Consider the following 15,284-nt stretch of genomic DNA (forward strand, 5'->3'; position numbering starts at 1 on the left):
CTTGTATTTGGGCTTATCTGCCCACTTAAAAGAAACACTCCTTGGGCTGTTGCTGGACTTGGCCCGGGAGTAGAAACAAAACTAAATTACTATTTGTACCAACTTTTTTTCTATTCACGCCACTTTTTTTAACCTTTCATTTTTTATTTTTAAAATGTGTTTAACACTTTCTTAGAATCAATTTATACCTTTCAAAAATTCAATTCTAAAGCCATTTATATATTATTTCTAAAACAATTTTATTTCGAGATTGTTATTTGTACTTTTCTTCTCTATTTGCACTAGTTTTGAAAATGCATAAATAAACTTTCAAAAATTAACCTTAAAAATTATAATATAAAATAGTGTATATAAAAAAAATACAAATATCAATCTCCAAACCAAAGATATAAGAATTATGAACGGGGCTTTGTTGACAAAAGAGAGAAATAGAAATAAGGTTGTTACCAAAAAGATATATGTAGCAAAAATGCATAAATTATAAGGCATCTTTTCGGAATAAATAAGTAACAAGAACTTTTGAAGAATGCACAGAGCTAACTCATTAACACTCTTTAGATAGCTTTGTTTATCTTGCTATCACTAAGCTTACTTTGTAAAACTTTTGAATGTTGGGATGTCGTAAATTTTATCGTTTTGTGTTCTTTGTAGGAAGGAGCGTGGTGCTGAAGAGATTTAGAAAAAATATTTAACTTGTAGTTAAGCTTAAAAAAAGTTGTACAAAAATACTTAAGTTCTGAAGTTTTGTACTAAAAATCTTTATAATAAGATATTGACTTTTAATAATAAAATAAAAAAAAACTTGATGTAATTTTGAGTTTGAGGTTAAGAACTTTTGATATTTGACTGACTTAAAAGGTCACTTGAATTGAAAGTTTTTGTTTTAAAAAAAAAATATTCCTATATACAATTTAAAAAGAAACATCAACCAAACCGACAAACTAAAAAAAGTCATTACAATGATGGAAGATCGATCAATGCTGACGCCAATGTTAATTTTCCAATGCTGAATGATTATTTTATCGTAACATTGATTATTGTAATTCAAGATTACAAATATGGACAAAGGAATAAAGGTAAATTAATTTAGCTATTATTTCCCTTTTCTTATTTTAGAGTTTTTTTTCACATAACAATTTATTTTAATCGTTACACAAATTATTTTAGCTTTTAAAAAAGATACGATCTTTACCAGAATTAATAATAATTAACTATTAATAAAATTATTTGAAACTATAATTACTTAAAGAAGAGATATTTAGAGCATATGCAAGTTGGACCAGTGTGGTAGACCATGTCAAGATCTAAACTAGTACAAAATTAGTTGTCTAAGAAATATGGCAAATGAACCAGGAGAGAAAATCTTGTCAGGAAAATGTGTTGCAAACATGAGATTATCTTTTTAATATTATTAGGTAAAATTAAAATAAGTTAAACTACAAACATATTACTAAAATAGTATGGCGGAACTGAATAATAAGGTAAGGGTAAAATAGAAAAAAAAAAGTAATTCAGAAAGAAATAGGAAACACATTATTATTAAGTGATAAGGATGCTGATGAAACAGAAATAAAAAACGCTTAGAGAAGATAAATAAATTGCCAAACGAATTAAGTAAGGTGAGGTGGTTTTCAGTGCAGCCTGTTAATTGCTGAATAAAACTATTAATGGAATGCATATTGTGTCAGACAGAACATGGAAGCAACTCCAAGGTGAAAGGGATGAGAAGGGAGAGCTTTTGGAAAAAGAAGAGATGTCACTTCAGGTCACTCCTAACAATGATGCCCCTCAAAAAAAGGAAAAGGGAGCACTAGAGTAGAAGAGAAGATAGAACCCAAAATGGGTTTACCATGGCTAAGTGCAATGGAGATAGAAAGAAGCATGTGCTTCTTAAGTCCACAAACCCAAACTTTTACTTTGTAATCCTTGAAACATCTGTAGTTTTCTTTGGCTTCAAAACATAATGAAAAGAATACTCATGCTTCAACCAAACGACCAAGGAAAATGTAACACACTTAAAAAATGATGCATGTCACAAACTATGGTGTTGAGCAAAATAGGTATGTGCGACAAATATAGGAAGATAATATGTATTACACCCCTAATCTAATAATTATGTGTCACAGCACTAAATATTAGCACTTGCACATTAATAAAACAAAAGATCACAGAATAATGTATTTGTATCTCATATTGAACCAAGTCGTGGATTACAAATATATATACAAGAGACGTGAAACGGAATGGAAACAAACAAAGCTAAAGTTAAGGAAGATGACAGGCTAAAGTTAAGGAAACAAAATAACCATAAACTAAACTTAAGCATGTATAATCGTAGCAGGTGCCAACTATGGATATGCGGGAATCTGGTACCGTGAACGGTGCTAGGCTAATATTGGTTAATTATGATCACAATGTATTAGTCCCCCTCAAACTGGAGAATGTATGTTGATTATTCCCAGTTTGGATATTATAGACTTAAACAGTGCGAGTGTCAGGGGCTTGGTGTATATGTCCGCCAATTGTTGAGCTAAGGGGACAGGCAAGAGATGAATGAGGCCTTGGTTCAGCTTCTTGTGAACAATGTGGCAATCTAACTCGATATGTTTGGTACGCTCGTGGAAGTTGGGATTACGAGCGATGTGTATGGCTGAACGATTGTCGCAGAAGAGAGATACAGGAGATAACTCAGTGACCTGCAGAGCATGTAGCAGGTAGACAAGCCATTGTATTTCGCACACTATTGATGCAAGTGCCCGATATTCTGCTTCACAAGAGGATCTTGCGGTGGTGGTTTGCTTCTTGGATCACCAAGATATCAAAGAGGAGCCAATGTACACACAGTATTCAGTAATTGATCTCCTTGAATCAATGCACCCGGCCCAATCGAAATCACTGTATGTTGTCACCTTTTGAGCATTTGAGGATGGATAAAAGAGGCCGCATCCAGGCAACCCTTTGATATAGTGAAGAACTCTATGAGCAACCTGTTGATGTAGATCCATGGGAGCAGATAAGAATTGACTTAGCTGATTTACTATGAAGGCAATGTCAGGCCTCATTGTGGTAAGATAAAGAAGTCTTCCTATCAATCTTCTATAAGAGCTGATGTTCGAGTGTGGTTCACCAATGGTAGCTTCAAGCTTGATTGATCCATCCATAGGTGTGGTTGTTGCCTTGCAGCTGAGAAGACTAGAGTCTGACAGGAGTTCAGGGGCGTATTTGCGTTGGTTGACTGCTATGCCTTGAGATGACTGAGCAATCCCAAGAAGAATCATGCTAGTAGCACATCATCAACATACAATAGTAAAACTGTGAATGATTTATGCATCCTTTTGGTATACAAAGTGTGATAAGCTTGGCTCTGAGAGTAGCCAAGGGCCAGCAAAGCACTTGAGATAGTGTTGAACCATTGACGACTAGCCTGCTTCAACCCGTAGAGAGATTTCTTCAATAAACAGACCTGGTTGGGCTTAGGAGTTGGTAGGCCTTGGGGTGGAATCATATAGATTCCTTCCTCTAAATTTGCATGCAAGAAGGCATTATCTACATCCAATTGGTGTACAAACCAATTTTCAGAGGAGGCCAATGCCAATACAACCCTTAGAGTGATCATCTTTGCTACAGGGGAAAGGTATCCATGAAATCAATATCTTCCACTTGAGTGTAGCCTTTCACAACCAACCTTACCTTGTAACGCTCTACCGTCTTGTTTTGCTTGTGCTTTACTTTATAGATCCATTTGCAACCAATGAGATTTTTGTCAGGGGGTCTATCAACCAAGACCCAAGTGTTGTTTCTTTCCAATGCCTCCAGTTCTTGATTCATGGCTGTCCTCCAGCATTCATATTTCACCACTTCAAAATATCTAGTGGGTTCAGCTGCGATTGTGATGTTCATAACAAAGGACCAATATGATGGTGTCAAAGAATCATATGAAAGTACTTGGGAAAGAGGATAGAGATTATCATTGCTTGAAGATTGATGTGGCACAGTAGTGGAGACAACCAAATTCTAGTGATAGTCCTATAAATATGAAAGAGGTCTTTTGATTCTCTTGTTGGAACATTGTGGCATAGTATCGTGTGTGGTGGTTATTGAGTCCAATGGATGGTTGTTGGAAAGAGGATTTTGTGGTGTTTTAGGATCAGCTTCTAGTGAGGTGTAGTCAAAAGGCTCAATGGGCATGAAAGTTGGTAAGGGAATACTGGAATTGGGAGTGGTGTTGGCAAATAGCATCGGTTGATATGGAAAAATGTTCTCATGAAAGATGACATTTCGGGACACTAGCAATTCCTTAGTCTTGAGATCATAGACAACATAGCCTTTTGTGCCTTTTTTATATCCCAGAAAGATGCACCTCTTGGCTCTGGGGTCAAATTTGGTTCTATGACTAACAAGTGTGGATGAGAAACATAATGAACCAAAGACCTTAAGTTGGGTCAAGTAAGGGAGATACTTGTACAAAAACTGATATGGACATCTATTTTCCAGTATAGGTGTGGGTATTCTATTAATGAGATAGACAGAGTGCATCACTGCATAAGACAAAAACTTTGGGAAGGTTTGCTTTGAAATAATAAAGCTCTAGCAACATTCAGAATATGTTGGTGTTTTCTTTCAACCACAGAGTTTTGTTGAGGGATTTCCACACAACTCGTTCGGTGAATTATGCCCTTCAAATCATAAAAACTTTTAAATTCAAACTCCTTACCATTGTCAGTTCTAACAATTTTGACCGTGGTCTGAAATTGGTTTTCTACTAAAGCACAAAAAGCCTCAATTAGTGGTCAAACTTATGCCTTATTTTTCAGCAAATAAATCCAAGTGTGTCTAGAGTAGTCATCTACTATGGTAAGGAAATAAGAATGCCCATGTATGGATTTTACAGATACTGGACCCTAAATATCAGCATGAATTAGTTCAAAAACAGTAGTGCTAAAAGAAAAGCTCAAGGGGAAACTTAATTTTCTTTGTTTTGCAATGTGACAAACATCACAAACAACATTCTTATTACAATGAATGAAAGGAAACTCCTTACTAATAACTTGTCCTCGATCAAAAGATGGATGACCCAACCTAAAGTGCCATAAACTAGACAAACTAAAAGGAAAATTGCAATGAAAATTCTCGAAAATGGTGTTGTAGACAGAGCTGTGATCTTGATTGCAAACAGTAGGGGGTTGAGAGGGTTTGGTTGTTTGTGTGAGAATGTATAGACCTCCATCCGCCTTAGATGTACCAATCATCTTGCAAGCATTAGAATCCTGTATTAAACAAATGTCATCAAGAAAGGTCAGTTTACAATGAAATTTTTTGGTTAATTTTGTCACTGATATCAAGTTGAATTTGAAGCTTAGAAGAAACAAAACATCGGTTAAAACAAAATCAGATGAGAGATGAATTGTGCCAAAAATGGTGGTCGAAACCAAGACTCCATTGGGCACGGATACTTTGATGGGTGATATGCGCTTAAAGGCACTAAAGTGATTGAGGGAGTTGGAGATGTGGTCTGTAGCACTAGTGTCCAGGATCCATTTAGAGATTAGAACAATACCATTGCTAGTTGGATTCGAATTGGCACAAGCATTCACTTGAGCAGTATGCTCCATCGAGTTCATCTAATCTTCTTGTGGCAATAGAGCCAGCAAGTTCTGATATTGGCTGGTGTAAATCCAAAGCGTGCATCTGCGTGTGAGTCCTTCCCTGACAAATTTTTTAGAGGGTTGGCCTTGTTTCCTTCAGTTACCACCATATTTGCAGATCTTGGAGTAGTGACCCATTTTTCTACACCATGAACATTTGTTGGAAGTGTACCTATTGCTCCATCCACTACCATTGCCACCCCATTGACTTCTCCTGGAGTTTGATGCGTCATTGTTGGCCACAACCAGAGCCTTTGGTATCGAAGTGCTTTCAGTTGCAAACTGTCTCTCCTATTGAGCAATGAGTCCAAACACTTTATTTACGTTTAGAAGGTCTTCTAACAGCATCACTTGTGACCTGACAACAAAGTATTGGTCATTCAGCCCTCGCTAAAATCTAACCACTTGATTCTTATTGCGCTCCTCCTCCATTTTCTTGATTGCACCGCATGAACACTTGGGATTGCACGTTCAATCAGGAAGAGGATTTAGGACATCTAGTTCATCCCATAAAGTTTTCAATGTAGTATAGAACTTGGAGACAAAATTATCTCCTTGTCTTTGACTGAAGATCTCTTTCTAGATTTCTGATATTTTGAACAAGTTTGCGTAAGAGAAGCGCTCGCAAAGCGCCTTCCATACTTCCTAGGCCTTTTCACGCCAAAGAATGGATTGAGCAATCTCCATGCTCATCGATTTTATCAGCCAGCTCAGAACGAGCATGTTTCTTCGTTCCTAAAAAGGATGAACTTCATGATCCTTTGGTGGCTCCTTAATTGTGCCGTCAACAAATCCTAGCTTATTCTTTGTTAACAGACTCATCTTCATTGAACGAGACTAGCCATGATAATTACCATCGGTGAGTGGTGGTAAAACAAATACGGTGGAAGGGCTCTTATTTGGGTGGATGTATAAGGGATTTGATATATTTTGGGCATCTTACATAGTGTATGGATACTGGGCCTGATTGGCCATTGATGAGCGCAGCAGAGCTCTCTCCCTAAGAGAGCTCTGATACCATAATAAAATAAAAGATCACAGAATAATATATGTGTATCTCATATTGAACCAAGTCGTGGATTACAAATATATATACAAGAGACTTGAAATGGAATGGAAACAAACAAAGCTAAAGTTAAGGAAGATGACAGGCTAAAGATAAGGAAACAGAATAATCATAAGCTAAACTTAAGCATGTATAATCGCAGCAGGTGCCAACTATGGATATGCGAGAATTCGGTACCGTGAAAAGTGCTAGACTAATATTGGTTAATTATGATCACAATGTATTACACGTCAATTTTTGTTGGTATCTTATTTAAGGATTCACATTCTTTCCTATTTGCGCAAAAATTTAAAATCTAATTCAAAATTTACTTAAACAAAAATAAACTTGCTTAAGAAAATTCTATCATTTAAAAATAATATAGATTAAGAGAAGAGATGTAGAGGAGCAAGAGAAATGGGAGCAAGGTGGGGAGAGGGAAAGAACTAAAGGGAGCATCAGATCAAGAAAGGAGAGCAGGAAAAGTAGGCAGAGGGGAGCTTGGGAGGGGCTGAGAGGAGCTTGGAATGGGGGAAAAAGAGAGCTTAGGGTGGAGGAGGGGGCCTAAGAGGAAGAGCTTGGAGGTAAAGGGAGCATAGGAGATAGGGAGAAGGGGGCTAGGGGAAGTTGGGGTGGAAGAAGGGTGGCTAAGAGGAGCTTAGGGGTGGGAGAAGGGACGGTTGAAGGAAGCTTGGGATAGGGGAAGGGAGAAGAGAGTTGAGATGGAAGAGAAGAAAGATTTGCTTAAGTGAATCCAAAATTAAACATCTAGTTTCTTACATAAATGAGAGAAAATTCATTTCCCTTATTTAAACTCTATGCATTCATGTTTCATTTTAACTTGTATGTGTTAATTTTTCTATCGTATTATAAACTTATTCTTTGTTACATTAGCATATAATTCTTATGATAATTTTATTTTTTTTATTTATATTAATGGTATGTTCATTTATTTGATTTTTTTTCTTTTTTTGCTATTCAATGGGGGTTAAAAAACTCAAAGTGTCCAAACATAAGAAGGGTAATAATGAAGAAGGACCCTTATCAAAATAAGAGGTAGCCTCATGAGAATCTAAGCCTACTTTGGCAAGCATATTAGAACATTTACCTCTCTTAAAATATGTCTGAATTTAATAAAAGGGATATATTTCAAAATACTCCTAATTGCAACAATCAGATGAAAGAATTGATGATTATAATTTTGAATACTCAACACTAAGTACAAGGTTTCCTTAGAGTCTGTTTCTATCTAAATTAAATGAATATTATTTTATATCACAAATTGCAGTCCAAAAAATATTCCCCACGACTCAATGTCTAAAAGGGAGCAAAAATTAAGTCCCCTATAATAACCAACTATAACTTGACCATGATTGTCTCTTATTAGACCCTCCCACATCCAGCACTTTCATGAGCCTTAGAAACTACACCATCTATATTAAGTTTCATATGATCTAGAGGAGGAGAATACCATCTTTCTTGACTTTGGTTATCCAGAAGATACTCAACCACTTTAGTCTTACCCCTGAAATGACAATTCAGATACTCAAAATTATAGTAAATTTTATTATATAAAGAACTAGGAAAACATATAAAAGTTGAAAAATGAAATTGTTTCTTTCCTTCTAAAGATGCCAAATTACAATGCCCAACAACCTGTTCCAATAGGGAAAATTGTTGAATTTAGGTAAGATAAAGTTGTTCCAGACTATTTTTGGCAAAACCAACAATCTTTAAGGACATGTATAACATCATAATGGTGTCAAATAAAACTAGATTTTTCAATTAAATTTGTAATATAGAGAACAAACCTAGGTTATCTCACAGGGACACTGACACGAGGTCGTACACAGGTCAAAATAAACCTAATTATTATAGTATGGGGTAAGCAACTAGGGTCGTTTCTCAAAGAATCACAATGGCAAATTAATCTATTTGGAAAGTGTATAAGACAGGTGGGGTTTGTTTATAAAGGAAATAAAAACGCACTTAATTATAATTAGAATAAAGAATGAACAGAAATTGAAATTCCAATCCAAGAATTAAGAAGAAAAATGACTACTCTATCACCGGATTTTTAAGAGAGTACATCAACAAACAATTCGGTAATTAACAATGAATCCGAATGAAACCTCAATTCAAACTCAGCATTCACATGAAGACCTTCATGCATTCGATTAGCACATAATTAATTAAAATTCAGAAAACTCTAGAACCTAATTGAATTGTACCAATTTAATTTACCAATGTCGTTAATCATAGTTTTCAAACGTGAAAATCCAATTCATGTTCCTTAAAACTCAATTACATACATCAATCAAATAATACATAATCAACCACATGCATAATCATCAATCCAAACGAATAACTTCAATTTGAAAATATAATTAGAAAAGGGAGAGAATAAGGAATAGATGAAACCCAAAATTATTATTGAATTTATGCCAATGTGCGATCAATCAATCCTCAAGAGTGTCACATCTCTTTTAATCCTTGAATCAGATGTGAATCTAAGCCTCCATGGATGGAGGGAAATAATTCATGAAAGGGGAAAAAAAATGAAAACAGAGAGAAGAGAGAGGAAGAAGAAAAGTGAGGAGCCAAAAAAAAAACAACTTAAAATTCAAAATTTCGTTTGTCACTTTGTTCCATTTTTTTGGCTATGAAAATGGCTTCGTTTTGGTTCGTGTCCTGAAGAATAATTGTATCCTTGAATGTTAGCTTCAAAACGCCACTGGAATGGGCTTAATCGGACATCTGTGAACTGAGATATGGCCCAAATACTGCACCTTGCTTAGGATCCGCGACTGCAGCGTTTCAACTTCTTCCAGGCCCAGTTTCAGCTTCTTATCATCAGAATTGGTTTTTGACCTCCCATAGCAATTGTGCACCTTTCTCTTAGCTTTCCTACAAATTAAGAATCAAAATGAAAGGAGTTCTACAACTCAAGATATGGTCCAGAAACCAAAACAGTATCAAAATTTGCCAAATACTGGAAAAATTAAATAAAGCCCAAATAGAATCCAAACATCATAAAATGATCCAATTCAACCAATTAGGCACAAAAGAGGATTAATGAGCTAGGAATTAGAGGAAATAATGTTATAAAAATCCAATTGATCAAATTCCCCCACACTTAGCTCTTGCATGTCCTCATGTAAGACACAATCAAGCAAATAAAAACATGTAACCTAAAAAATCATAAAATAATCAAAACAAATAAACAAATTCTCCAGTGAATTCTTAGAAGTGCTGAACTTAGGGATACAAGATCAAATAAAGCATCAATAGTTCTACAACAATCAAACATCCAATTCCCAACCTCTCAAAAATGCAAGCCAAGCAATATCATTCAAAGTGTATAGATCAAGCATGAAAGATCTCACAAGATGGTGTATACAACTCAACTCTCAAGTGTATGGTTCAAAGTGTTTCACTCAAGTCACCTCAAAAGACAATGCATTATCATAAGCTTGTTAATCTTCTACTTCTCCACTACTTACAATCATATGCAAACACAAATCAAGAGGACTTTATTCAATGGTTGTAATGGGGCTAAGGTAAGGGTAGGGAAATATAAGGATATGACAAGATATGATCGAAGAGAATAGGAATAACATTGGTCCTTAGACAAATTAAGCCATAACACACATTTATTCTCCTTGAACTTCCTTTTCCCTTCATCAAAATTTCCCATTTTCTTTGTAATAATTTTTTTTTATTTCTTTTATTTCTTTTTCTTCATTTTTTTTTTTTTTGCATTCTTTCTGAACCCCCACACTTGAAATGCAATAACATTAATGAAACCAATGCACTCCCTATTTCCTAAGGTTAGGTATAACATGGTTTTCCACTTAAAGCTTATAATGTGCTAGAAGCCAAAGAATGGTCAATAAGGCTCAAAGGGGCTAAACAAAGGGCAAAATGCAAGGTAAGCTATATGGCCAAGTGGGTAAAAATTTGAAAGAAATGCCTCTATCATATTCATAATTGCATATGAAAATTGTAGCCTCAAAGAAGAATCAAAACAAGTTCTAGAATGACAAAATCTAAGAGGGAAAACACACAAGAAAGAAAAGAATGGCATGAATTTTAACCATCCAAAAATAAGGCTCAAAAGCTCACAAAGGTAAAGTCTAACATACTCGATCATACAAATCAAATTCAATCACCCAATTCACATATATCAAGAGGAAGAAGTAATAATAAAATCATGTAGGAACTCTATCCTCCTTAATAACTAATGCCTTAACTCAATAACTTCTAATTCAACAAAGGAAAACAAAACAAAAACAAAAACAATGCTAAATAATAAAGTTACTCCCCCCCACACTTCAACTTTACATTGTCCTCAATGTAATGTATAATGGAAATGTAAAATATAGTAAAGAAAAGGCAGAGGGGAACTCCCTAATCAAGCATAAGTGGCCGCTAGCAAGTGGACCTCCTCAATGGTCTCCAAGGGTGTGTCTTCATGAAAAGGCTTCAAGCGGTGGCCATTCACTGTGAATACTTTATCTGTTCCAGGCTCCAAAATCTGTATAGCACCATATGGAAAAATCTTAGTTACTATATAAGGGCCAAGCCACCTAGAACAAAGCTTACCTGAAAAGAGCTTGAGGCGAGAATTGTAGAGAAGCACTTTCTGGCCTATGGAGAATTCCTTTCACAACAACATCTTATCATGAATGAGTTTTGTCTTTTCTTTGTACATGCGGGAGTTCTCATAGGCTTCCAACCGAATCTCCTCTAACTCCTAAAGTTGGAACTTCCTGTGAAGTCCGGACTGGCTCATATCAAAGTTACAGTTCTTAACTGCCCAATATGCTTTGTGCTCAATTTCCACCGGAAGGTGGCATACCTTGCCAAAGACAATTCTATAGGGAGACATTCCCAAAGGGGTCTTATAGGCGGTGCGGTAAGCCCATAGTGCATCTTCAAGTCTCTTGCTCCAATCCTTCCTGTTTGTCTGAACTGTTTTCTCCAGAATATGTTTCAGCTCCCTATTTGATACCTCTGCCTGTCCATTAGTCTGCAGATGGTATGGAGTTGAAACCTTGTGAGTGACACTATATTTCTTTAGTAGGGATGCCATGTTCCTGTTACAGAAATGGTTCCCTTGATCAGTGATGATTGCCCGAGGTACTCCGAACCTGCAAAGAATGTGTGATTTGACAAAATCTACAACAACATGAGAGTCATCAGTTTGGGTGGCCTTGGCCTCCACCCACTTGGAGACATAATCAACAACCAACAAAATATAAACAAAACCAAATGAAACAGGAAATGGACTCATAAAATCAATACCCCAAACATCAAATATCTCACAAAACAATAATGGTTGTTGAGGCATTTCATTTCTACGGGAGATAGTACCCGTCTTCTGACATTGTTCACAATTCTTACAATAGGTGTAAGAATCTCGAAACAATGTGGGCTAGTAAAAACCTGCATCTAAGATCTTCCTAGCAGTGCGTTGTGGCCCAAAGTGACCACCACAAGCAAGTGTATGACAAAAATGCAAAATGGAAGAAATCTCAAGCTCATGCACACAGCGCCTAATAATCTGATCACTACACATGCGTCACAAATAAGGATCATCCCAGACATAATATTTAGCCTCACTCCTAAGTTTCTCTATCTGATGCTTTTTAAAATAAGCAGGCAATTCAGAGGCAACTAGATAGTTAACCAAGTCAGCATACCACGGGTCCTTACCTCGCAGCTCTAAAAGCTGCTTATCTGGAAAGTTCTCACGGATAGGTAAAGGCTCCAAAGTCTGTGGAATTCAACTTAAGTGGTCCGTCACCAGGTTCTCAACTCCACTCTTATCCTTGATCTCTATGTCAAACTCCTGCAACAACAACATCCATCTGATGAGTCTGGGCTTAGCATCTGGCTTCTTCAATAGGAACTTCAATGCTGCATGATCAGAGAAAACAGTCACTTTAGTTCCTAACAAATAAGCACGAAATTTATCTAAAGCAAAAATGATAGCCAGAAGCTCTTTTTCTGTAGTGGTGTAGTTAGCCTATGCAGAATCCAGAGTCCGGGAAGCATATGCTATGACATGAGGGGTCTTTCCAATTCTCTGGGAAAGTACAGCTCCAACTGTAAGGTTTGATGCATCACACATGAGCTCAAACGGATACTCCCAGTTCGGTGACTATAGGACAGGAGCAGAAATTAGGTGCCGCTTCAATTGATCAAAAGCTCTTCTGCACTCATCATCAAACTGGAAATCTATATCCTTCTGCAGAAGCTTAGAAAGTGGAAGGGTGATTTTACTGAAATCCTGGATAAATCGCCTGTAGAAACCTGCATGACCAAGAAAAGAACGCACTTCCCGTACACATGTAGGGTAAGGTAAAGAAGCAATAACATCAATCTTGGAACTATCAACAACTATACCCTCACCAGAAATAACATCTCCTAAGACTACACCTTGCCTAACCATAAAATGACACTTTTCATAATTCAAAACAAGGTGAGACTCAACACATCTCTTCAATACCCTAGCAAGGCTATCCAAGCATGCATCAAATGAAGTACCATAAACAGTAAAATCATCCATGAAGACTTCCATGCAATTCTCTAGAAAATCAGAAAAAATGCTCACCATGCATCTCTGAAATGTACCTGGGGCATTGCATAGACCGAAAGGCATCCTTCGGTATGCAAATGTACCGAATGGACAGGTGAAGGTTGTCTTCTCTTGATCCTCAGGTGCAATGTGAATCTGAAAATAACCAGAGAATCCATCAAGAAAACAGTAATGTGACTAACTTGCCAATCTTTCCAACATCTGATCAATGAAGGGTAATGGGAAGTGGTCCTTCCTGGTGGCCTGGTTCAGCTTCCTGTAATCAATACAGACCCTCTAGCTATTCTACACTCTTGTGGGAACTAGCTCATCCTTCGAGTTCTTTACTACTATTATTCCGGTCTTTTTTGGAACCACTTGCACCGGGCTCACCCACTTACTGTCTGAAGTTAGGTAAATGATGCCAGCAGCTAGAAGCTTGCTGACTTCTTCTTGACCACAACCAGAATCAGAGGGCTCAATCTCCTCTGAGGCTGCCTCACTAGTTTTACTCCCTCCTCTAACTGAATTCTGTGCATGCATGTGGAGGGGCTAATCCTAGGTATGTTAGCCAATGTCCAGCCTAAAGCATTTATGTTCTGCCTCAGAATGTTTAGCAACTGCTCTTCTTGTTCTGGTTGCAAATCCTGGGCTATAATGACTGGTAGCTTCTCATTTGGTGCCAAGAATACATACTTCAAATTTTCTGGTAAAGGTTTCAGCTCCAAGGTGGGTGGCTCTTGTATAGAGGGTGCTAATCTTGGAATTTGCTCTGTTTTTCTAATCTCTGTACCTGCAACGTGTGAAAAATCTTACACGAGCATTATCATATCCCACAACAGAAAGATTAGCATAAGAGTTATTTTTGCACCCCACAGAATAATCAAAATGTGCACAATCAGTATTTTCCACTATTGCAAAACTAGAATCAGAATCTGTTCTAATAACATCATAACTTAAACTTCCAAGATCAACATGTAAATTCTGTGCAGACTCTGAACCATATATGCCATGTGTTAAATTCGTCACAAACAGCACATAAATCATGAATTCCATCACAATCTGAACATTGAAAGTCATCTCTAATGCCTACAATTTCAGGAAACTCAGCACACAAATTCTAATGCATATCACCAACCAATGTATCAATGATGTCTAAATGAAACACAGAATGCTCTTCTGGTGGATATCTTATGGCATCATGCAATTTAAAATGCACCTTGTTATCTCTAAATTCCATGGATAAAGTACCAGAGTGTACATCAATCTTAGTTTTAGCAGTTTTCAAAAATGGCCTACCTAAGATCAATGTTGGTTGATTAACATCATTCTCCATGTTTAACACATAAAAATCAGTAGGAAAAATAAGATCATTTACTCTTACCAACACGTCTTCTAAAACTCCCTCAGGGTGTGTTGTGCTTCGGTTGGCAAGTTGGATCACCACTCCCGTTGGCCTGAGCTTTCCAATGTGCAAAGATTGGTAGACTGATTTGGGCATCACATTGATTGAAGGTCCAAGGTCCAACATGGCTTGACTGAATTGCTCGCTTCCTATGATGCATGGAATGGTGAAAGTCCCAGGATCCTTGCATTTTGGAGGAATGCTTGACTGAATGATGGCAGAAACATTTCTGCCCATGCTCACTTTTTCATTTCCCTTTAGCCGTCTTCTATGAGTGCACAAGTCCTTGAGAAACTTGGCATACTTTGGAATCTGTTTGATAGCTTCTAGGAGTGGAATATTGACTTCAACTTTCCTAAAAGTTTCCATGATCTCCTTGTCCATTTCTGCCTCTGTTATCTTCTTGTTTTGAGTCACTCTATTTGGAAAAGGCAGCGGAATGTTTGGTTCAGAATGGCTACTGTCTCTCTTGCTGGATGGCTCTGGTTGCTCTTCAGTTGCATCTATCTCTGCAGAAGTTGATTTTTATGCTGCAGCATTTGGAACTTCAAGCCGCTTGCCACTTCTCAAAGTGATGACGCTCACATTCCTTGGATTACTCACGAA

The 15,284-nt window shown here is 36.9% G+C and overlaps 1 protein-coding gene across 1 annotated transcript; it reads right to left on the reverse strand.

Annotated features, from left to right (window-relative positions):
- Positions 1–12,274: 12,274 nt before the first annotated feature.
- On the reverse strand, positions 12,275–15,062 carry LOC113859603. The gene is made up of 7 exons (XM_027492332.1): positions 14,412–15,062; positions 14,170–14,362; positions 13,721–14,066; positions 13,310–13,429; positions 12,866–13,214; positions 12,500–12,721; positions 12,275–12,469 (listed from the first exon to the last, which is right to left on the reverse strand). Exons 1-7 carry the CDS (start codon positions 15,060–15,062, stop codon positions 12,275–12,277), a joined length of 2,076 nt encoding a protein of 691 aa, XP_027348133.1.
- Between the last annotated feature and the right edge of the window lie 222 nt (positions 15,063–15,284).

The sequence above is a fragment of the Abrus precatorius genome, unplaced genomic scaffold, assembly GCF_003935025.1.
Source record: "Abrus precatorius isolate BTA unplaced genomic scaffold, Abrus_2018 Scaffold2, whole genome shotgun sequence".
Classification (NCBI taxonomy): Eukaryota; Viridiplantae; Streptophyta; class Magnoliopsida; order Fabales; family Fabaceae; genus Abrus; species Abrus precatorius.

Excerpts from the sequence above, each read along its gene's own strand:
- LOC113859603 (XM_027492332.1), bottom strand. The coding sequence starts at position 15,062 with ATGGACAAGGAGATCATGGAAACTTTTAGGAAAGTTGAAGTCAATATT. Across the intron at positions 13,430-13,720 it reads CTGGTTGTGGTCAAGAAGAA|ATTCACATTGCACCTGAGGA; the intron begins GTCAGCAAGCTT and ends GGTTATTTTCAG. Across the intron at positions 13,215-13,309 it reads GTACATTTCAGAGATGCATG|CCTTGCTAGGGTATTGAAGA; the intron begins GTGAGCATTTTT and ends ATGCTTGGATAG.